The sequence below is a fragment of the Phalacrocorax carbo genome, chromosome 2 (genome assembly GCF_963921805.1).
Source record: "Phalacrocorax carbo chromosome 2, bPhaCar2.1, whole genome shotgun sequence".
Classification (NCBI taxonomy): Eukaryota; Metazoa; Chordata; class Aves; order Suliformes; family Phalacrocoracidae; genus Phalacrocorax; species Phalacrocorax carbo.
In genome coordinates, this window is record NC_087514.1 from 90,122,011 (window position 1) to 90,147,562 (window position 25,552).

The 25,552-nt window shown below is 37.5% G+C and overlaps 1 protein-coding gene across 1 annotated transcript in view; it reads left to right on the forward strand.

Moving 5' to 3' along the window:
- The window catches only part of CDH6 (cadherin 6), a 105,791-nt gene that overhangs the window by 61,467 nt on the left and 18,772 nt on the right, over window positions 1-25,552 (forward strand). Inside the window, exons 3-7 of the mRNA XM_064443430.1 lie at window positions 14,444-14,738; window positions 16,236-16,355; window positions 18,399-18,566; window positions 20,127-20,314; window positions 21,808-22,061. Coding sequence (XP_064299500.1) covers window positions 14,444-14,738; window positions 16,236-16,355; window positions 18,399-18,566; window positions 20,127-20,314; window positions 21,808-22,061 — 1,025 coding nt within the window. The remainder of the gene's footprint in view (window positions 1-14,443; window positions 14,739-16,235; window positions 16,356-18,398; window positions 18,567-20,126; window positions 20,315-21,807; window positions 22,062-25,552) is intronic.

The window sequence follows — 25,552 nt, forward strand, 5'->3', positions numbered from 1 at the left end:
TGGCAACTCTGTATAGAAATATTGTCTGTCTGGCACTACTTCTTATTTTGTCTCTGTGAAACGTCAAGTGATATTTCACCCATACTATATCTTCATGTTGGAAGGCAACGTCAAGTCAAGTCATTTGTATAACTTCTGTGTAATGACGTTATCATTAATGGAAGTTAAGTTCTTCTAAAAATATAGAACTTAACAGTGTAACTGTACCTTTGTCTTTATGACATGCTTCCTCCTACCTAGCAGCCCTTGCAATCTAGCTGATCGGGGCACCGGCAGGGGATTTAAAGGGCATACAAACAGACGTGTCAGAGCATTCGTAGTTTCTTTCCACTCCGTGCTCTCTGCGGTTTTACACATTTCAGGTCAGTTGCTTAAAGAAGAGTTAATGCTGCTTACAACTGCTAAAATTCCTCGCAGAATGTCCTGTACACATAGGGAATAACAACTACTAAGGGGGTTGCAGGCAAAGAGTTAATGCCCCGTGGGTGAAAACTCCTGCAAGTATATTCATGGTAATTTTAAGCTGGTGTAAGCTTGAGCCTTATGCTACTTCCAAGTAATAAAGCCTGTTGGGATCTACACCATTCATCTGATAAACCCACCTCATGCAAATATTTATTATTTTACCTACAGAAAATATTTTATGAAAAATTCTTTTAGATTATTTAGACTGATAGGATCACACCAATTATATGTGCTTCAGAGAGAATTCTTTACTTTTGTGAACACTAGATATGATATAATTGAGAGAGCATAGACACAAGTATTCTAGCTTTACTACCTTCTCTACACCCTCCCATTAGGTAACTGTAAACAACAATAAGATTTCTCTTCTATTCTAAATAAAAGCATTTCTATCTTCTCATACATCACATGCTCCAGCCCCCTTAACCCTCTTCGTGACCCACCTGTAAACTCACTGCAATAAGTTAATGTCTGTCTTGTACAGAGGAGGGGCAAAACTAGGTGCAGTTTTGTTCTCACAAACTCTGAATGGAAGAGAATGATCAATGCCCTCAATCAATGGGCTATGCTTTTGCTAAAACAAATCAGCTGGCTTTCTTCTGAGCCAACTTTTTTCCATGGGCAAATTGCACTTCCACATCCCTGGGCAGTTCTTCTTTATTCATGAGTAATGGGTACAACACAATGCATCCTCTGGTCAACTCATCAATCACCTGGGACAAGAAATTGTCTTATGACATTCTGCAGAAACCCTGGTTGCTTGCACACAGGCATATTGCTCACCCAGAAAACATCAGATTGATTAAAGTCCCCTGTGAGTACTATGGCCTGCAATCATAAGTTTTCCTCCATCTGTCTAAAGAAGGCTTCACCTGCTTCATCTCTTTGAGCAAGCAGTATGTAGCAGATGCCTACCGTGATGTCTTGTGGTGGTCTGTCCTCTTATCCACAAAATCTTGGCTGATTTGTGACCTGTTCCAAAGCAAATCTCCATCTACTTGAGCTGATCTTTTGCTAATCCACCTCATTGACTTCCTGGTCTGGCCTTTTAAAGGGCCTACATCCTTCTGTTGCAGCATTCAAGTCATGTGAGCTATCCCTTTACGTCCTGACTAATGCACTTCAAGGGATACTCATTTGAAAGAAGAACCTACTCAATGGCAGCCTTGGTTTGCCATAAAAATATTTGTAGCTGAGCAGTCTTCCTCAGGAGGGTCCTGTTGAGATTTAAATGGGCAGACTTTTAGATTGTACCTGCTGCCTCACACAAATCCTTAATTATCTGTTTACACAACACAAACTTTTGTTTAGAAGCAAAGCTGGGGAACATGACAGCATGGAGATATTTTTGCTTTCCCTGCCTTCTGAACTGTAGAACTAGATGGTCCAGGCATGCAAATAGATTAAAGACTCAACTAAACCTGTGGATATGAATTAATTTCCTTCTTGTTAAGTCTTCATTTAAATCTGAATGTGGTTCTTATTTGTTTTAGTGTTTGTCTATATCCTCCCTTCTCCATCTCCCAAATTTCCTCTCTGCCACACACAATTTTATATAGCATATAAAATTCATACACATATTTCAGGATTTGATTGTCAGCATCAAGTGCTCAGAATATCAAAGGGTCACCTTTGTCTGTAAGCAAAGGATAAGCATTTGCTTTCAAGCGCATCCATCAGAGAGCAGTCAGAAGCTGTTACTTGCTGAAGAAGCCTAATGTTTTATTCAACTATATCCTAGTAAAAACATTTCTGGATATTAGGCCAAGGGTTTTTTTTTTTGGTTTGGTTTTTTCCTAGTTCATCTTTAAGATACCCATACCCCCACAGGAGAATACAGATTTTCACTGAGTTAGAAGTATACTTGTTCATATACCTTACTTAAGGTGCTGTATTTGCCTACCATATAATTTCAGGGCATTTCTGAAAGTTCATGAGTCAAAAAAAAAAACCAAAAAACCCCACATTTTCACAGTGATGAAATGGATAATTCTGACCACTGATAAAGAGTAAACAACTGCCCCTGGGTAAATTCCCTGAGAAATCAAAGGCAGTCAAAGCTGGGCATATAATGCAGACTGATTTCACTAACTATACACATTACATAATTTAGATATTAAGGGATATATAGTAAAACAATTATTAATTATAGAAGTGCATGTTTGTTGAATGTACTCTTTTAAAAAAAAAAATTTTCTCATCTCAGTAGAATACCTGTTGTCATCTACTACTACGCAAGTTTCCTTTTTGATTGAGTAACACAGTACAGGACAGAAGTCCCACTATAGTCAGCTGAAGACCTTCAAATTAACTGGAAAATATTCTGATCAAACCCACAAAAGTATTCTGCCATAAAATGGCTAGGTACACAAAAACCTCTTTTTTTTTTTTTTCTGTGTAATTTTTAAAAGATTAGATATATATCCAGGCCTTTTGGCTCAGTATCTTTTTCTTGCAAAAAAGGAAAATGGGACATAGTTTATATATTAATTTTTAAGCTTAAACAGTGGAGATACATTAACTATGCTGTAGGTACCTTTTTCTGTGTACATACCTATCTCTTAGATATACAAGGATATCCAAACGTTGGAACCATTTTGCTTTGTCTTGGAAAAATGCTAAAATGAAAGTTGATGTTTGTGAATTGTACGCACAACTCTCATTGAAAAATGAGGGTTTAGGGGATAGATTTCCCAGGGAGGCATGCATCCCTTTAGGGACTCATTGTATTCCCACTGACAGTCATTACAAGTCAGGCATTTAATTTTCCTTAACCCTACAGCTCACCTGGTAGAAGTGAAAGCACATATATTCCTTTTCACTTTACCACAAAGTTTTAAGATACCCTGAAATGTTATTTGAGGTAATCTAGCCAACCCCAGAATGCAGAAACTCCCTTACCTACCCCATGCCTTGGCTGAGCTGTGGTAACAGTAACTTTCAGGTGGTGGATAATAAGAAACACCTGAGAGCCATTAGATTTTCTAGCACTGCAGCTGGATTAGGAATAGGCCATCCCCCCACCCTCTAAACGCCGCAAGCTGTGGCAAAGCTACAGTATCTGTAATCTTTACTCCAGTTAAACAATCCTCAGTCTTTCCACAAACTAATAGGAAACAAATTACACCCAAGGCTCTCAGATCATGTTATAATCCTTACATACAGAACTGGACGTTGTTAACGACCCATATTTTACTGCAGGGAGAATGTAGAAGTATCAAAAAGTGATCTAAAATTGGACAGGAAGACTGTGACAGAGACAATATTAAAACCTGCCAGTCCTGTATTTGCAGCTACAAGCCTATCTTTCCCTTGCATATCTTGTGTTTTTTTTTCAGAGACGCACACTTAAATGCGCTTCACTCTGTGTTTGTATTTTTTTTATACCAAGGAAATCATCAGTGATGCCTTAAACTAATTTTCCCGTTTATTCTTTAATACTCACACTTGAATCCAATGACTGACTATTCGGTTATGGTGCTAAATTTGCAGTGATGAGACACTCTGTCTCCTAAAACAAAATTATTTGTACAGCTCTTTATGGCTTTCAAGGATTCAAAGGCTTGAATTTTCATTCCTGATCACTGAAGTGTATACACTAGGTAAGAAAATAACTTCTAATCTCTCCTAATCTTCTGCTTAGATATTCATGTAAGAGAGTTTTTTATGTACCTGAGCTAGGCTATGACAAGTCTCGGGAGGGCTAAGTCCTTTATGGTTTTTAGTAAGTGAATGCTGATGCCTCAACTAAGCCCATTCCTCATGTCTACCAGGTACTGTTGCTACCACACAGTTTGAAACATTGGCAAAAGGGGATTATGTCAGTATGACAAAGAAATGACAGATGCTGAAATACGTGGACCAAAAAGTATAAAACAGTTTTTTTTAAACTGCCTTGGCCTTCCTTAAGGGAACAACCAGATCTCCACGCTTTTGTGACCGTAACTGCAGAAGTCTGTACAATGCTCTTTTGTTACCATCACTACAGTTTAGCTGGATAGGGCTCTTTAATCTTTCAGACAAAGCCATAATGAAAACCAACTGCAGTAACTAAAACGCGGAAAATTCAGTTTACAACCAAGGATTTTTATTTTTTTTTAGTGAGAGGTCAGTTATTGCTCAGAAGCAGAATTGTTTTGAGTTCCTTAGAGTCTAAAAGGAAGATTGGCTATCTTTCGTACTGTTATACAGTAGTTCAAAAAGTGAGAAGTTTGATAAAAGAACATGAAATTCAAGGGCCTGTATGTATAGAAATCAGACTTGACACCACAGTCTCTTGTGCCTTATAAATTAAAGACCTGTTTGTCTTTGTAAAGGCAAACTTTGCAAATTCCTGCTATAATTGTGCTTAGAGATAATAGGAAGAGGAACGAATTAAACTGCATTACCTTGGAAGAGCTGAGCAGCACTCAGCTCAGGAGACCATGAAGACACCTTTGCCTAGTTTGCGGCTTTGCTAAATATTCATTAAGATCTGATAACGAGTTGCCTCTAGAGAGTAGGGCCAACAGAATAAGGGACCTTTCTAGTTTGACGTACTGCAGTGGCTGACAAAAGTTCTTGTGGCATTGTCCCTGTTTAATCAAAATGAAGAGCAGCAGCAGCTGGGGAACCCATGAGGGAAAAGACTCAATAGGCCCTAGGCAATGTTGAAAGGATTGACACTTTTCAACTGATTTTTTGCAAAGCTGATTAGCTGTGGCTGCATGTTTGCACTTCGGGTTAGAAAACCCATTTGTGGTTTTGAAGGGTGAGTAATAAAGGTGTGAGTCACCAGAGTATGGATGTTTATTCTTAGCATCAAACATTTAAAATGGAACAACAGGTTCCCAGCTACTGTTGGGCCAGCCTATTCCATAAGCCAAGGATCACAACATCAGCCAAACTGCTGTCCCTGTCTATCTCAAGCCATGCGGCCTCACATACAGCCCTCGCGAAAAAAGAGAATGAAAGGAGCCTTCCAGCCTGCCTGGAGGGTGTGAGCTTAGAGGCTCCACTTTGCCTCTTGTCCCTGGTCTAATGACAAATTCTAATTCTAATGTCCTTTATACTCTATGTCTTACTCCTTTTTTTCGTTTTCTTTTTTTTTTTTTTTTTTAACTACAGCACCCTATACTCTTATTAAATTTTGCCTTTTCTATGTTTCATTTGTTTATTTTGAAGTCAGGTGCCACCGTCTTTTATTCTCAGTTTGCTTTTGGAGTGCCTGGTTGCTTCTGAATCTTGAAATGTTCTTAGTGCTTTTTGGTCCATTCATTTCCTGAAGTTGTTCAGCAGCACAAAACTGTTTTTTACCTTCTCTTGGTGTCATTCATTTACAGGGAATAATGACACTATTTTGAAAGTGAATGAGAAAGATCACTGACATTTTGATACTCTCAAGAAACAGAAAGATAGCATCACCCTGGTGGGGTTTTTTTCTAGGTGGTCTTTTCTTGCTCCTATAGTTCTTGTTATCAGGACAATCTTTTTTTGCAGTTGATAATCCTGTAACTGAACACTTCTATCTGACATCTAGCTTTTTTTCCCATTTGCGGTGGGTGCCATTTTAGCATTTTTTTTCTCTTTTTTTTTTGCATCTCACAGAATTTTTTTCATAAAAACCTCAGGGTTAGAGCTAAGAACCAGTACTTAGGTTAAAAGGGAGCATTATTGTTTTATGCTCTCCCTGGCATACTCTGAGGTGGTTATCTTAATAAACTATTCCATTTGCATTTTAGTAGTCTGAGTATTGGACCCCTGTATCCTTTACTAATTTCTTTTTTTTTTTTTAACTGAGTTTTTCTTTTAATATACCTGATTCCATGCAATCAGGGCTGGTGCAGTTTCTTTAAAAAATAGTTGCAGATATTAATTTTGTATAAAAACATGGTCTGTTATGTATTGTTATATTAATAGGATTCCACAGCTGAATGAGCACGGGTTTAAAGTATTTCTGGTTCTGCTATACAACCTCTTATAAACAAAACCCAAAAAAGGAAGCACAACGGAAATAGGATATAATAAATTTTCCAATAACTCGAAGAAACCCACACCCCAAAATGCAGAAATCTCAAATAACCTCAGTAATTATTCAGCGCTCTATTGCATTAATTTACTACAGATTTAATGTTTGCATGCCTGATTTCGGTACTGAATCTTATCCTTTGTTGTTGACCTGAATATCCTACAGGAAGAAAAGGACGTTCTTCAAAATGGAAGGAATAGAAACAGGATAAAAATTCTTGAAATAGGAGTTATTAAAAAAAAAAACCTAAATACCCAATGAATGGTCATAAATTAGAAACAGCAAAAGAAGAGAAAAACCTGAGTGTTTTAGTGAGTCATGGGATGATAGGAAGAAGCTAGTTTGATACGACAATGAAAACAGCAAATGTTTGTACTCATTTCTAATAGAGATAGGAAAATATTAATATCTTTCTTCAAAGACCTGTGTCCATTCATACAAAAGGAAGGCCAATCGAAATGCAGCAATTACAGAAAAATTACTAGGATCATCAGCCCTTCATATTTAGCCTTCTCTTCACTGGGTCTTTTTGAATCCACTTGACTTGAAAACGAAAGACTGAGGTTGTAAACAGGATTCCAGCTGAGGACTCAGAAGTGCCTATTTTGCAAGCGAAGACTGTATATTGGCTGGTAGCCTATCAAAGAAAACTAATGAGAGCATATGGAATTATTATCTATAAATGTTGGATGAGGAAGAATGTATATACGTGGGATGCAGTTCTTAAAACAGAAAAACAATGCTGGCACAAGAACAGCACATCTAATCTGGGAAACAAGATCCTTTCTATACACCAGAGGGGCCATTTCTTCAAGTAGGAACTGTGTACCTGTTGCACCTTTTTCTTCACTAGGCGTAGTGGGAAGGAAGCAAGTTAAAACTTCACTAACAAACTGAAACACTCAGGAATCAGTCACACAGAGCAGTATTCAGGTTTACTGTATTAGCTGTAGTATAGTAACTATACTTACTGTAGTAAACTAGTCACTTATAGTTAATTAAGTATTCTATAAACAGTGACATCTGTAAGGTCAAGAAAGTGATGAACAACAAAGACTCCGTCTTTCTCCCACTGTCCTCCAAATTCTTTTTTAACATCTATCTTGCCATTTCTAACAGAAATTTAAGCTACATTTTGGAAATGGTGGTCCATAAGGGTAGGTACCTAAGTCTTGACATAATTTTCCAGATATCTGACCTGAGCAGAAAACTAGCTTCAGCACTTTAGCCTCTTTCTCCCCCCATTAGCCTCCTCTAAATAATGTGTAAGTCAATTAACCACTTTCAATTACATTTTATAGGCGAGTAAAGGTATCAAAAACATTGATCTCATATACAGTTTGGGGGAAGAGTAGCTGCATAAGGCAAATAAATCTACATTGTGCCTTTACTCTCTGGTCAGATGGCTGTTCCATAAATACATATATAAGCCTCCACAAACCACAGCCCATGCTATTTCTTCTCCAGCCAGTATTTAGGGAACACAAGAAGTAGCAGCATTCTGCAGTTTTTGAAGAGGTTTTGAAGACATGGGCTGGAGCAGGAAGTATAAAATACCATGCAGTGAGCTAAGGGAGAGCAGGAGGCTTTCCCTTAGGGGTGAGTCAGATAGAGAGCTTGGAAGGAACCAGAGCCTAGCGTAATTGAGGCCATAAGAACATGGCACACATGTCCATAGGAAATCTGTCGTTTCTGGTGATGCTGCATCTTGCTGTAGATCTTGTGGGATGCCTGTTTAGAAGAAAGGATCTTTTATGGCTTGAAATGAACTATCTGTGTAGGTGTTTACCTGATGATACATGATATCGTGTGTGTATATGTAAGTATATGGAACACACATATAGTGGTTTGGGGGTATTTTTTGTGGATTAGGGAGAAGTCTATAATTAGACTTCAGCAAAATATACATAGATACTTATTACCTAATGTGCAAAAAACCAGAGTCACCAAGTGGAATAAAAACTTTGGTGCTGATTATTTGATGATATTGATGGTGTTGATTATGATATTAACCGAGGAGGTTGGTTGATGCTATAGGGAGGTATACGGAGCACCAGAAGAGACAGGGAAGACTGCAAAGTTATTATTATTCTGAAATAGAAACTGTGTGTAGTATTATAGTATTAGCAGTCTCATTTTGAGTGCTTCAGATTTTCTGAATGCTGTAGCATTGCACTGCATAACCTCAAGCAATATATGTAGTTGAATTTGTTCATTACTAGACAGAACTCTGCTGTTTGGATCTGTTCAATTTGGAGCGAGATCATGTGATATGAAATCTGCCAAGAGTAAACCCATGATTCTCTTTGTTAGCTACCTACCAACTGCCTACTTACTATTTTAATAATTGGTCTCTATTTCATTATTGTGTTAGGAGACAAAAAATGTGACCACAGCAAGTCCAGAATGTGAAATTCCTGTTATAAATACAAACAAATAATAAGACTCAACAGGCAGTTTATTCGTGGATAATTGTAGGTTGATCATTCAGTGTGTACACCCCAAGGTCAATTGACTTTGGTCTTTACAGAGATTCAGTAACTGCTCTGAAATTCAGCAAGTAGGGTGTTACATTCACAACAGAAAACAGAACCTGGTCTGTAGGATGGATAGAAAACCATCTTACCCACAAAATTGGCAGGTATCATAACTAGCAATATGACATTAGTGGGAGCTAAACTGCAATTTACAGCCATCTTGCATAACCTAAAGCCACTTCATAAATGAGATTAACTATGCTGTTTAAATAAGTGTTATAGAGTGAGGTAGAGGAGCAATGTTATTTCATTCTGGAGAATATCCACAGTCTGCAATTTAAAATTTTTGGAATTTAATTACCACAGCTATAAAAGTACATTTTCAGTGCAACCTTGTTACAAATACGTGTGCTTGAAAGCAGTTTCTCTTTAACGTATTCCATCTAAACACACAAAACAGTTAGTGCTTAGCCATAACCTATTTAAATATATGGGATCTCACTTTCATTATATAGTTTTGGTATTGCTGTTTCATACAGTTTCATATCAAGGTGAATTTAGTATGGTTAGAAAAGGACCCTGAGGCACTGCCAGCCCTGACTGTCCCTGCCCACCCATGAGGCTCACCCCACCTGCCCACGGCCCAGGACCCCATGTCAGATCCCTGGGGCTCCCCCCACCTGCCAGGCCCTGCCATCCCCCACCTGGGGAGCCGCCATCCCTCACCTCTGTTCAAACACACTCACGCTGCTTCTTTTGGAAGTACTACCGACATTTTGGAGTATAGCTCTTGGCTTCATAATACCAGAGACAGGCAGTAATGAGTTGTACAACTTAATGCCAATTGGATCTGCTGATTTCACGCCATATCAGTTTATAGTCTTATTGCAAAAACACATAAAAGACGCCCTTAAATTCTTCCCACATGCTTTGCTGAAGTAATTCCTGTGTGTGTAACATGGGTCCAAGTCAAATTTTAAAGCCCTGGTAAAATTTTCCTAGAGCATTGTTTTAAAAATGAAGCAATACTATCTATTGGAGATGAACAAAAGTGGTGTCAATATATTCACTTTGGAGTTAAAAAAAAAATGCTCACTATACAAATACTTTGAGCAGAGGTTTCACTTGCCTTTTCATCATGCTAAAGACACCCCATTGACACTGCCCTTGGCACTTTTGGGGGACTCTGCTAGAGACACTGAGGAGAAGGATGCTATTCCAGATGGTGGCTAATTTGAAAATAGAAACAAGAACTCTCCATTTAAAGTAGTTATGTATGTGACAACAAGCAGAATGCCAAATACAGGCAGCTAATGCTGCAGTCCTGCATGCACTTTAAACACCTCTTCCTGGATGCATGAAGCGTACCCTGTTTTCAGGCAGCTGTATTTGAATGTTTTGGGCCAGGACATTTAGGAGGGGCAGAAGAAAGACAGAGGCTGGAGAGTTTTATCTGACTGTAGGTCATTAAAGGCAAACCAGATGGTTCACTTAACAGTGGTATTAAAATAAAATGAGTAAAAGTATGCCTAGGGCATAGTAAAATCTTTAATTTGTCATTCATCCTCAGCCTTAGCCAGTGATTGATGGACAATTTCACAGAAGTGTCCAGATTAGATTCTGAATGAATCAATTTACTGTAATATTAATACAGCACAATTGCTGATGCATTTACTTTTTATTACATAGACTTACTTCCTCACAATTTTGCTTACCTTTGGGGTATTGCTCAGTTCAGTCACCACTGAGTTCCTATGGAAATAAAAAAAATCTACCTTTACGTAGAGTCCTAAAAACCTTTGTCTGAAGTAATATTGTCTTGAGGAATAATAATATGATACAGCCCAGATGGCATGAGCACTGTGTCCCAAGATGCTTTATTCTATCCCATGACTATCTGCCATGGCCCATTTATCTGACCAACTTTATGCAGAGGATAATAGACACTCTTTTGCAACATGGGTTAGCACACAGAGTGAAGCTATAATATCTTGCATTGGCTAGGATAGGTCCTGCTAAAAGCATCTGCAGTATACTTTATGCTCATATCTCATCAAAGCAAACTTCATCTGCCTGTGAGGTGTCTGAGTAGTGAAAAATAACTTTGACTTAAAAGGAAAGCGGGGGTGGGTATTATTACACATTTCATCTTCATAGCCTAACAATGGTGTTAAGGTTTATATACAGAACCATCAACTGTATTTTTAAGTGAATATCACATCCAGGCCCTTCTTTTGGCCTCAGCTTGCACCATTTATTTCTCCTTTAATTTTATACCCAACTTATATTTTTTTAATTTGGTTACAGTAGCAATTTCCCCCTTCATATAGGTCACACAGATAAACTATTGCTTCCAAGATAAACTGACACTGAAGAAAAAATAAAATAGATTATTGTCTTTACCTGGATAAAACTTTTCTACCAGGCACACAGTCAAGGACAGATAACATAAAGTAAAATAATAAATCAGTTTTTTGGATATTTTCCATACAAGTGAATGTTACAAATTTATCATCTGTGAGAAACTTCTCTAGAGGTCTGCTTGCTTTTTCTGATATATAAAAACATTTTTTTTTTCTGAAATGAAGGGAACAAAATCCAAACTATTTTGGCCCAGCTATAAAGCAGTTGATGCTGATGTTGTGATACAGGCCTATCCAACAAAATCCCTGATGACAAGCAGTTAGAAAACTATCCTAGTTTACTGAAATAAAACAGACTGTAATCATACCTTTTGAGACCCTTTGTGAACCAAGTTCTTGAGGCCACACATGATGACACACTCACTGTAAGTTCAATGTTGATTTGAAGAGCAGGCACTCAGCCAGCCTTAGCTCTATGTAATATACACCAATACGTAGGACATGACCTCCCCCAGGTCTCGCTCTCACAGTACATAATCCACAGGCAGTCTGGCCAACTGAACACTGTCTTCTCTTAGGAAAGCTGTAAAACTAAAGGTATTGAAGCTGGAAAGGATCTTGTCAGAGGGAATGTTTGTTTACAAAAGTTATTGCTTTTGCTGAAGGGCTAGAGATTGAACCTTTGATGAAGATCACTTCATTCTCAATACTGATGAGTCATTACACGAGATGTACTTTGGCTTGATATCCAAAGTCACAGTTGATCTTACACAGGTGGATTAATTGTGGAGGAGGAGTGGAAATTTCATAAACTATGGACTTGAAAAAAAACCACAAGTTTCCATTTTCAGCTCTTTAGGTGGTCTGGGTTGGGTAAACAATATTATAGAAGACAATTCCCAGTGGTTCCAACACCTTTTCTAGCTTGACCTTTTTTTGCTACCTTGTTCACTGAAACGAGGTTTAATTAAAATGATGATGATAAAAAAAAGTTTGGGAATTCAGCCTATAACAAGTCTCACAACAGCACTATTCCATGATTCATATGAATTAATGGTAGTCTGCTACCGAGAGCAGTTTTTGTCCCAATATGATACAGAAGAAGCTAAAGATGCTTTCAAGGCAAACAAAAGTTGAATTTTGAGTTTCAAAAACAGAAGTCTTTTCATGCCTCTTCTGTTGCAGGTTGCCTTTGAGGAAGTTTATACTCAAATATCCTACTGAAATCACTTTCCACGGTAGACTTCTAGTCTAATTTCTTAAAAGGCAGGTTTAACAGATATTTGTCAGAGGCTGTAGTTATATCTAGTAAATCATATCATTCCCTTGGCCCTATTGCTGAGTGTATTGTCCAACTGAATGGGACTCAGGAGACCTGAACTCTATTCCAGGTTCCAAGAGTACCCTTCTGAGAAACTTCAAGTTTGTTACCCAAAAAACAGAGCAAATGGTATTGACTACTTTTGTGAAGGGTTTTGAAATCTGCTTATGAAAATGCTGCATAAAAGCTACTTATTGGTATTCTTATTATCAAGTGAAAGGGCTCTGTGCAAAATTACATGGAATGTCCATATTCTCTCTGAAGGAGAAAAATAAGAAGAGTGCCTCAGCACACCTGCTAATGATTAAACATGCTACAGTTCTGTTATTTTGTATTATTGTACACTTTTGGAATGTGTGGTGACAAAGTTTTGCCCTTGAAGGTACACTTGTTGCATGGAGCATGCTTTCTGTAGGGACCATACACATAAGCACATATAGTGGAGCACTGTGCCATCAAGTGGGTTGTCAGTAGGCTGCCAGCATAGCACTGATCTGGGCAGAAAGTTGGAGGAAGGCCAAAACATTGACCAGAAGGTCATGCTGAAAGCTGCCCTTCCAGCATGGATGGGGATAGCCAAGCATTGGTAAAGTCTACGGCAAGATTTTCTATTTTCTTTCAACCTATAAATGTTTCTCTTCTACAAACCATCAGCCATCCAGCAATGCTAAGTACTTTGCCTGATAGTCAACTAGGTAATTTTTTTCTAGCTTATACACAGGAAAAGGGAAGCAAAGACCTCGTTGAGAAAGTCCAGCTCTCCTGACTTATAAACATGTCATTTCTATGAAATCACCAATTTCCCAGAATCTGCTACCTAATAGAGTCACTTTTTCCATTAATTTTGTCGCCTATGTCCTGACATTAAAAGCCATTTCAATGTCTTTAAGTTTCATATTTTAAATTTTTATTTTCTCTAATGTAACAACAAAATAAATTGTAGTTGATTAGCCTTGTTTTTAAGGCCAGGATAGATAAATAAGCCTATACCAAAGAAATAGCCATGAGAGTATGATTTAATCAGTCATACCTTGTGTGTGAGCTAAGCAGCATTTCAAGAGACACAGAAATCTGCTGGGAAAAAAAGGTGATTATTTGGGCAGCTCATGCTTTGTATGCTAATTACCATCATTCTTTTCTTTCCCCTGCCCCCACCATGTTTCAGCTTGGTCCATGTCCCTTTGGATAAGGCAACTGATCTCCTCATTGCCAGTGCTGGAATGGTCTAGTATGCCTGCCTGCCTCTGCTCTTAATTTGCCACATCTGCGAATACATGTATTTATCTGCTATTTTTGTATGTATTTAGTATGTTATTATGTTGTGCACTGTGTGGTATTTTATATAATGTCCATGGGATGTAAGAGCAGAGCATCCAAAACTTAAATTCAAGAAGTGGCTGACCTGGCCACTTTTTAATTCTTTTCTTACTGCAATTCCTGAATACAATGTTTTTCCACTGTAAGATCTCACTGTCCTACCTATTCCTAGGATTCCACCTAAGCTACTAGCATTTAGACCTGACTGATGTATGCTTAGCTTGGGAAAGTGATCTGCAGCTTCAGTTCATGGTTTTTTTCAGGCAATTTCTTACAATATTGCAGACATTTCAATTCCAACATGAAGACACAACTAGCAATTCACTGCTTCTCTGTGGTATCACCTCATTTCCCAAAAGCAGTGTATAGCCTTTTGGCTGGGTATTACTAATAGTAAAGCATGTATCATAGTATCAGTTAAAGTATCTAAAATTGTGTCTCAATAATTTATTTTCCTTTTTTTTTTTTTTTTTTATTCCCATTTCACCACCAGCTGCATTCAGACCAGGATAAAGGAGATGGATCACTTAAGTACATACTTTCTGGAGATGGAGCAGGAGACCTCTTCATTATCAATGAAAACACTGGTGACATCCAGGCCACAAAGAGACTAGACAGGGAAGAAAAGCCTGTATACATACTCCGTGCCCAGGCTATAAACAGGAGGACTGGAAGACCAGTGGAACCAGAATCTGAGTTCATCATTAAGATCCATGATATCAATGACAATGAGCCAATGTTTACAAAGGACGTTTACAATGCCAGCATTCCCGAAATGTCAGATGTTGGTAGGTGCTAACTAATAATTGATTTCGGTGTCTGGTCTGGGTTCTTTCTATGAACTTAATGAAGGGCCCAGAGTTTACAGGCATTGAATACAGACATCTGCTGATTGAGTCTGGAGTAAAAGCAACTCAGCCATTAAAAAAAAAAAAAATCTAAATCCAGGAGAATGGTGACAAAAGTTTGCTGGAATCAGAGGTGTCAGCTGAGAGAAACACACTCCCTCTGTTGTACCACAAAAAAATGCAAGTTAATACAATCTAGTTTAGCTCACAGTGAAAGTGAGCTGAGCTAAGCTGTGTTACATGACATCTGAAAGAGTTTAACATACTTTGTTAACCTGATTTAGTAGTAGTGTAATAATATGGAAATCCATGGTCACCTAAGTGTGTCCATACCACCCCTAGGTCTGTTCAGCAACCCTTCTTTAATTCAGGAGGGTAAAAAAATGGAAAAGGGCAGGTGCAGAAGTGGTTTTAAACACTTCAGGAATGAAAACTGTCACCCAAGTCAACCTGTCACTGATTCTAAGATATGCCATTTACTTCCTATGACCTTTGTTGCTCTTTTCATGCAAAAGAAAAAAGCTCCAAAGTCCACTGAAGTTCATTGAAATCTTTCTATTGACTTAAAAAGTATCAATCTGTAAGAATCAATCAATAAAAGAAAATAACTTCTTTGAAATATGATTTAAGATTGCCTCTTTTCCAGTGAAGTTGACAGGCTTTCATTCTTTGTCTCTGATTCTTAGGGAGGTCATTTTGATTTCTTTGTCAGACAGCGATGGATGGTTAAACTACAAGAAGCGTATTTCTAATCTGAAATAATATCCAGGGAGAGAAGCATTAATTAATCATAATCAAGAATAAGTTTAAAATAAAGCTCAAGCAATGTGAAAATAAAGACTTTGGGGCATACTCTCTCCTCTCATTCATGGGACTTGTCACGTGGATGAAACCTGATCTGGTGAAAAGAGAACATAATATTCACATTTTAATATGTGAAGTGAATACTTTATTCACAAATCTGTTTTAAATGCCAAAACCTAAGCTCATTTTTTATGTTTGTTAACACTTTGCCTGGGATTCAATACCATTTCTTTCTCTAGAAGACACATGAAAAAACAGATTTACATTCCTATAACAAACACCTTACAGGCATGAGTAAATTTGCAAAAGTACATTCTTGACCTAGATTCAAATTCTGAATGCTTTCAATATCTGGGGAAGGGTGCATTTCTGATTTCTTCATAAGAAATATGGTAAAGAGTCTACATATCCAATCAATAACTGTGTATTTTAATGAACTGAGAATAAGCCAACTATCATTTTGGTTTTGTATCTATGTCCTTTATGAAGAGAGAAACTTCTACAAAATAAGAATATCCCTAACTAACTTTTTGCCACAAGTTTGACCTGAAATTGAACTATGCTTTTTCTACATCATAAACTGTCTTGGCCGTGAAAAAAACCAGTGGATTTTTATCTAATTTATCATTGCAGGTACCTTTGTTGTGCAAGTCACCGCAACTGATGCCGATGATCCTACATATGGGAACAGTGCTAAAGTTGTCTACAGCATTCTCCAGGGACAACCATATTTCTCTGTTGAATCTGAGACAGGTCAGGGGACCTTATCTGTCATTCTGTGACAATGTCTGTAATTTAATATGACATACTAAGCCAAGCTAGGACATATTAAATGAAAACTTCAAAGAGATTACATCTTACTCAGTGCAAAATCTGACAAACTTAATAGAGCAATATATCTGTAAACATGACACCTACGTAATTTTAATCTTACCAGCAAAGTCTAATAAATACAATTAGTACTGCATGTGATCCAGTTTTCAATCATTTTTAACAAGCAGTGGGTAGAGTGACTGCTATGGATGCTTAAATTAAACCAAATAGGTTCGCTTTTACAAGAAAACGAGAAACAGGTGGGTGTGGAAAAAAGTGCTTAATCCTCGTAGATCTTCATAATGGCTAAATTAAGACTGAGGGTTTGTTCAGGTGGGGTTTTCTTTTTTTTTCTCCTTCTGCTTCTTCAAAACTTGTTTAAAGTAATTATAATTTCTGTACATCTGCAACATAACACTTTAATGCTAATTTTATGAAAGAAATCTTAATTAAGAATAATGATAGAAAAGGTAAAATTGGCTGTTACGCTACACTAGAAGATCACAAATAGAATCTGAAAGTTCTGAGTTCTGTTTTTGGAAGATGTTTAAATTATACACAGTGACTGAAATTTTTTATGGGCTGAATAACAGACAGCTTTGGAACCTGCGCATATAAAACCTATGAATTCGGGCTGACTGAATTTGTACGATCAACTATCTGACTACATAGATAATCTCGTCTCAAGATTTATAACAAACTTCTCCAAAAATCAAAAAGGGTTCTCAAGAATCTCCTTAAATGGGAACATCCATTGTGATAGGTTGCTGGAAGCTAGGGAAATCAGTTCTCCTCAGCATCCTTACAGGAGAGGAATGGATTATCCCAGACAATTAATCAGGTTTAACATTGTTTCTTAAATAAATCTTAGAGTCTGAGGCAGGAAAAATGAGGGAGAGATTAGATGTCTCAGAGAAAAACCTGAGGTGAAAAAAATGTACATAATTCTAAAAAGAGGGAGAGCCAAGATCAAAGGGAGCTTTCCTTCAAGCATAAGGTATTAGGTACTACAAGCAAGGACTTTTCAACTGATGCACTCACTCTGACTTGGACAGTACAGTATGTGCTCTTTTATCTAGAATTATAATAAGGATAATGTAGCTGGAAGTTCACCAGTAATAATCTTTTAGCAAGAAGGTTGTATGGGGCACAGAGGGGAAGCAAGGTAAACCACAGGCTTGATCTTCCTGCATGGAAATCAATTGAAAAACTCCTAGAGTGAAATAAGTCTCTGTCGAAGCTGCTGTGAATTTTGCCATGGATTTCAGTACTTGAATTTCACCCTTTTTGCCTACAAAGGAGTCAGTACTTAGCCTTAAGAGACCCAGTGAGAATGCAAACATTTTGCTTCATGGTAAATCTGAATGATTGAATTTCAATAGGAGTTGGCTTCATAACTGATATTTGTGCCTTTGAAGAAGGAAGTGACTGGCAAAATTGCTTCAACCAATGTATAAATAGAACTATATATACTTGGGCATGCTTGGATGCTCACAATTTTCTTAATTTCTCTTCTCCCATTTAATGTTGTTGTATTGCCTCTTTAATGATGTCTTGCTGAAGTTACCTTTTTTTTTCTTTAAACCACGTCTGTCAAAATAAAAATAGTGACAGAACAGGAGAGAAAAGTTGGAGCATAATATAATGAACAAAGAGCCTTTTTCCAGTTCAGTGAGAGACTTTAGCATGGAACTGAAAGGGGGTAAACAGTTATGTAAAATAACACAGCTCACAAAAGGTAGAACTTCTTTCTGGGGATTCCACTAATATTGTGTCTGTCACACAGGCAGCAGCCTTAGATATGATATGACAAGTCTGTAATTTAATGTGCCATCTCATAACAGTAAATATTTGTACTGGGCAAAGTTTACTTATTACACAGAGTGTTTTGTTCTTTAGGCTGTGGGGTTTTTTTAATAAGGATTTCTGTCAAAGTCAGTACCTTATTTGTGAATTCCCCCTCTTTAATTTTCATGTTTTCAGGCATTATTAAAACTGCTTTGCTAAACATGGACCGTGAAAACAGGGAGCAATACCAAGTGGTCATCCAGGCTAAGGACATGGGAGGCCAGATGGGCGGATTATCAGGAACAACAACTGTGAACATCACATTGACTGACGTAAATGACAATCCACCTCGCTTCCCCCAGAGTATGAAATATTTACATTCTATATCTTTACAGTAAAATGGACAAAGTAAAATTGTTTTACCTCAGATATTGTTTCTGCTGTCATGAACTTACTAAGTATCAGACTTCATTTAAGGAAGAAAAAGACAACACACAAGCAAGCAATAGGATCATGCTAAGGTTAATTGCAATAACTGGGAAACATATCTTTAATATTCTTACTCCCATTGCAGTAGATAGTCTGAGAGGTGAATTACTGTACAGAAGCATTATTTTACCTACCCATTAAATAGTTTTGACTGATATAATCTGTATTTCTTGACCATTATCATTTCTACTAGGCCTTGTCTTTGGCTGTGTTTAAAGATATTTGTCCTAATCTAACATATTTAAATTTTTGAAACATACTTATTTAAGTACGTAAAATGTTCCCAAGTGCAATTCTATCAAAATGAACACTTAAACCAAGGAAGCATTTGCCTCAATGGATTTTCCTATATTCTTTGCATACAGAAACAAAAGCATGTACATAAATACACCAGATATTTCTGTCTATTTCCCTTCCCTGTCTCAGATCACTTGGTAGATATCTCTGTAATATTTAAGGGAATCACTTGAGCCAGATCCCTTAGAAAGTGATTTCTATTAATGACCACTCATGGCCATAAGTGATTCAAAGTGATTCAGCTTTCATTAACTTCTCTTTCTCTCTTTTTCCTTCCTTCTCTTTCCCTCTTTTTCCTTCCTTCTCTCTTGCTTTCTTTTCTTCCTTCTTTGTCTCTCTTCTTTTTTGCATTGTCTAACCACTGCTCTGTGTGTGATGTGTGTGTATCACAGTGTCAGTGTGTGTCAAAGTCAAGAGCAGCTGTTAGAGAAAATAATTGCAGATACTATCAGACAAATCAGCAAGCTTTGGCAGTTAAGTCACTGGGAAATGTATTGGAAGCAACTTGTCATTTAAGTTCAAAGTCTGTTCTTAGCTGTGGGCAAAGTGTTTCCATTTAAATTAGAGCAATGTAAGAGAAAATATAGCACTCTGCCTCCAATGAATTAATTATACATCTCTGGACATAAGTGTCTACAATATAAAAGCCAAAGATACAGCTTCATAATGACAACATTCCCCAAGTAGAGCTTTTTCAGAGGAGAATTCAATGTAGCACATTATTAATAGGCATTTCACTGTATTTAGTTTTAGTTTTACTAAGCTGCATTGGCCTCTGGCAGTTCTTAATATTTGTCTTTTGGCCTCAAGACATTTTTCATATACAACTTTGATACGGCCAACAGAGACCCTGATACTGTCTCTAGACAGTATCCCTGTCTAGGAAGGGGCATATGTTGCAAAAGAAATATGTACGTAGGAAAACAAAATGCTCATCCTTCATACTAGAAAATAGATAAGCTACTTTCATCCACATGAAAGTAAGGCAGAAGCTGAAGACTGTTGCCCCAGGAAGGCCTGAAGACACAGCGACCCTCTAATTCATCTCTGCATGCCCAGCATGGACAGTGGGCTGAGAGGTGGTGTCCGAAGTACGAAGAGACTGACTGACAAAGTTTCCTTCTCTGTCTGCTGTAGGCACGTACCAGTTCAGAGCTCCTGAGTCTATGCCACTTGACTCACCAGTTGGCAGGATAAGAGCTAATGATGCTGATGTGGATGAAAATGCAGAGATTGAATACAGCATCACTGAGGGGGATGGATATGACATGTTTGGAATTACCACAGACAAGGACACACAGGAAGGAATTATAACTGTCAAAAAGGTATATATCTCAACACACTTAATTCCAGGCTTTGAAATAACAGTCAAAACTTTATCTAGCATATATTTTTATCTTCCATTATATATATAATATATATTATATTTTCAATTTTCAGTTAAACATGTGTTGTTTATTAATTTGAATGCTATCTATTAGGAATCTCTATGTTACCAGGTAAAGTTTCTTTTATACAAGAATAGGGGTCCTTCCTCTTATACCCTCCTTTAACAAACCAATGCACATACTCTGAAGAACCTGAGAGAATAAATAACCTAGGGAGTGGGACAGGACTGAGAAAAATCTCTACAGTCTGAACATATCCACAGAATAACTCAAGGAGGCACCACCATCCAACTGTGATTTTCTCCCTATGGTGCTTACAGTATTTGCTGATTTACTAGAAGGTGCTGTGTTAAGACTACAGAAACAATCAGTATCACATTGCCTATTTTGTACTATCAGAACATGTTGAATTGTATAGCTGTAATGTATTAAAGTACATAGACAAATTTCTTTTGACTTACATTTTATAAAAATGTAATTAATAAATCCATCAGCATGCTTTTGCTTTAGAAAAAAAATCACAGTGCCTTGCTGGCTCACAATGGACATCATCTACTAGGTTGCACATTGGCTGTCAGAAAAGGTTTGAGAAATATTATTTACAGTGGGTTATCAGGCAAGCTTGATAAGGTTACAGATATCATCCTCCATCAGTTCAAGTTCAGTCATCACTAGATAGACACTGTGTAGGTTTTCCAAACATGCACTTGCTTGTTGATATCAGTACGACACCTGTCATTACTTGTTTTTTAGGATGATGTCTTCCAGGGGCTGATTATGATATCAGTCTAACTCTTTCTGCATTTCTGTCTGTTGCTGACAGAAGCTGTGAATCTTCTACAACATAATCCAAAAACAGGGTGACTACTCTCTCCCCACATTTCTCCAAGTACTGTAACAAAGTGTTGCTAAACACTGCTTCTTCATACTTTTAACAGAGTGTGATATAGTCATAGCCTATCATAAAATCATGTTTTCCTTCATGGATAGTCCTGACCGTCCAGACACTAGATGTCATGGTGTTTTGTTTTAGTGATGGAACACCAATATTTAAACAAGCAGCTCCTAGAAAATCTTCCCCCCTTTAGTGTATGGTACTTAGGGGCAAGGAATAGACAAGAAAACATAAAAATGCCAAAAATGACAGAATAAAAGGCATGAAGACTTAAGGCTATTTGAGAAGGAAAGATTAACTGATGTTTAGGAGTTCCAGGCATAGAATTCCCTGAAAAAGTGTTTTTTTCTCCACCATATCATCAGTAGCATAGAGCCCTGTCTTTCTCCCTTCTGCTGGCAGTTTACTTCCAGTTCAGCCTCCTGTTATGTGGCACTGCCCTCTCCATGACATTCCCCCATTCATTTGGCTCATCTGGTTGCAAGCCACAGCAATCCCCACAGATCTCTCAAACTTATTTTTTTCCTCTTCCCAGGCATTGGATTTTGAAAATAAAAACCTATATATTCTGAAAGTGGAAGCTACCAATACTCACGTGGACCCTCGATTCCTCTACCTGGGGCCATTCAAGGACTCAGCTACAGTCAGAATCCAGGTGGAGGATGTGGATGAACCTCCCGTGTTCAGCAGACCAGCATACATAATGGAAGTGAAAGAAGATGTTCCAATAGACAGTGTAATAGGAACGGTAACTGCTCAGGATCCAGATGCTGCCAAGAACCCTGTCAAGTAAGCATAGACTATTTCAGCTTGTGCGTAAAATTTTTACAGCCTTAATTTTGGTTTTTTCATATTAGCACACACACAAAAAATTACTTTTAACAATGAAATTGTTCAGGTATGCTCTAAATATGGAGTATTGTAGAGGGTAAATGATCTCTCACAGTTGAGCATATCTAGGTATGTGTGTCTGTGTTTGCATGGCTCTTGAATCTTGAATTACATCCTACCTTCTTCAGCAACTAAAGTTTGTGGTTATTTCCAGCATGGAAGGATTTACTGTAAAAAGAGCACTAAGAAGTTGTAGTGTTCTCCTTCTACCTTTAACATTTTCCAGTGCAGTGCAGTGCATCCTCTTGGCTATATGACAGGAGGGTGATTCAACAACCCTTTCTTCTCCCATCCATCCAGACCTGCTTAACGGAGGTCACATTTACTTTGTCTAAACTGCAAGCAGAAATGCCTTAAAAGCAGCTCATGTGCACACACAGACTCTGATCTCACTTGTATCAGTGTCAGATTAGTTAGATAAGAATCAGTCTCATGGACTTCATGAAATACACTTGTCATGAATCAAGTAACTAGTCTTAGAGGAAGTGGACAAAATGTTACGGTTGGAGTAGCTAAACCTAAGCCTTCATTTTTTTTGTTAAATTAACAGCTACATTGTTTCAGTACATTTGTAAACATCCTGGAGTACTTATGTTGGACAGAGTATAAAGGAATTCTAAATAGTTGTGTGCTTTAATTAAAGTTCATTGCTAGTGACAAGGCAGTAAGAGGAGGAAATGAAAAATACAGCAATATTAAATCCAGGTCAATTTTCAGCATGTCTCTGGGTTGGGCACCTTGGAAATGCAATAGTAGTCTTAAGATCAAAATAGAACAATTCAGGTTTAATAAAAATCCAGTCCATCAATACTTTGCACTTCTGCAAACAACTACCTTTCATCAAGATACCTTACAATACTTATGAGGCATGAGTAAGTTTTAAGCTCTCTGCTCATCTTGTGAGAGGGGTAAATATTATCGTCTTAATTTCCTAGATGAAGAAACTAAATCTAAAATATTTCTGGCAGAAACCCTCTCTCTTCAGTTTACATGCAATGCCCTGCACATGAATTCTTGTTCAAGACTAAGCCTTCTAATTTTAATTAAGGTTTGTTTTCACTTATGTCATGACTTGCAACAATTATATGGAGTTCTGGACTAGCAGAGCATAGTAACTTAGAGAGCAACATAATGTTTTGCTGACTTTGGCCAGGCCCAGGGACAGAATGAACACCACCTAAAGCATGTCTTCATGGGCATGCTAGCGTGAAGATGAAAAATTGGTCAGGGTGACACCCTGGCCCCTTGCAGTCTTCATATGAACCTGCTTTTTTACATCTAATGGCACTGGAGAGTGAGGCGAGTGCTTCCCTGCTTCCCTCCGCTTCCCTGTGGTGATAACTACAACCATTTGCATTTCACACCAGCACCAGCTCCTAATTAGAAGTGATTTACAGTGCATAGGGATTATGCTGTTCATTGTTGAGTACTGCCTACTGGCTCTTTTCTATTAATTGAATGTGTGTGCTAAAACTTACCTGTCTTTCAAAGGGCAGTTCTTTAATACAGTGTAGGTACTTTGCATATTAAAGTATCAGATGATTATTAAGCAAAATTTAGCAGAGGTGTCAAAATTGATGCAGTGCAGCAGAAAACTTGTCTCCTTTTTACTCTAATAACATGTAACAATCAAGGTGAAAGGAGAAGAAAAGGAAAAATGAGGAAGATGTTAGAGTAATAGAAATAAACACAGTAAGAAGAAACATGAAAATCAGTAAGAGGGGAAGGAAATTAGTGGAGAGCAGTAGACTGAGATGTTAGCTTGCAATAAGTGTAATTTTATGGTGCTAATATCTTGGGTACCTCCTGGAACTTAGGGGCATGAGTTGAGTCTGCATCTTTTTGACAGGATGATTTTTTTTTTCCATCATGCAATAGAGATGCTAAATCCGATTTTCACTCTGAGCTTCGAGGAAGATGCAATTAGGCTGTATATATATGACTTGTCACTTGCGTGTCAATTTTTCTTGACGGTTAAAAATAAAATCTTTAGACACTTGATATTACAATGAAAACCTTCCATTTTCTCCTCTAGTCGAGTGAAGATTTCTCTTTTTAAACAAACTGAGCCGTAACTCTGTTAGATGAAAGCCCCTTTGATCTTCCATTAAAGGAAACCTTCACAATATCATTATGAAAATGCATTATGAAAAATTCACACACACATCCCTTCCTGACCCACAAATCTTCCTGACTTGTGGTTACATTAGACAGCAACCTGCTGAGCGTCAGAAAACAATGAAGCAACAGCAAAATACGAAGTGGGTATCTGTCCTGGTTGTAAGAGTGCACAATCATTCATGACCTCCATATTGGCAGAGCTGCATCTCATCAGTCCAGCCCTTATAAATAAGCTTTGCTGTGACGTGACATTAAGAAAATACAAAAATACAGCAGCAGATGTTTGGCTATATTTGAATATGCATCTGTGTGGCGACATTAATACACTCCTGAGTAGCACTCCACTGTCCAGCTGTGTTATAAAAAAAGTTTTGCATTCTGCTTGTGTTTGATGTAAACAGGAATATTATGAACCACTGCATACTAAAAAAAAAAAGAGTGCTGCAGCCGGCACTCCTGTATTGTACATCAGATCTCTTTAAATTGCTAGTTGCGTTTTTTTGCGATAGCAACTCCTCAGAGGCATAATGAAGTTCATCAGTCACTGGAACTGTCTCCCTGCTGTGATTAGATTTACTAAAGTATCCCAGATAAAAATGATCTGCAAACAAATGTAAGGCTTAATTTTGTTTTTGTATTTTACTGACAACGTATTTGCATGTGTTAGGTTCTCTCTTTCTCCCTCCCCTTCTTCCTGTTATGTACAACGGGAGACTGGAATCTACACAGATACCTTTTAACTTCCTAGCTTGTCAGTTCTTCAAGGTCTGAAAGGGATGAAGTCCTGAAATCTGACAAATACACACCAGTAATTTCATTAAATAAATGTAAAAATTAGTTTGATGATGTCCGCTTAATTTTTACTAGGTTATGATCCCTAAGTCAGAATCACCACCAATTCAACATAATTAACAGTCCTTGATCAAAGAGACTGGATTATACAAACTGAGAAACAGAAATGACAGACTAGCTTATTAAAATCATCCTTCTAGACCAGGGTTAATGGTATAATTAGAATATATTTCAACTTCATTGACCTTGTATGTATTTTCTTTTGGATATGAAGAAATAAAATTTAACATTTCATTAAGAAGCTGTTCTCTGGTTGTCGGGTGGTTTGGTTTTTTTTTTGTGAGTTTAGCTTTTACAAGGACTTACATTTTAAAATTTTTATTATCTTGAAGAAGTCATCCTCAATGTTACAGCTCTTAGAAAATGTCCAGAAAATTTTTTTTTTTTCATTTCTTCCAGATACTGTACCACAGATT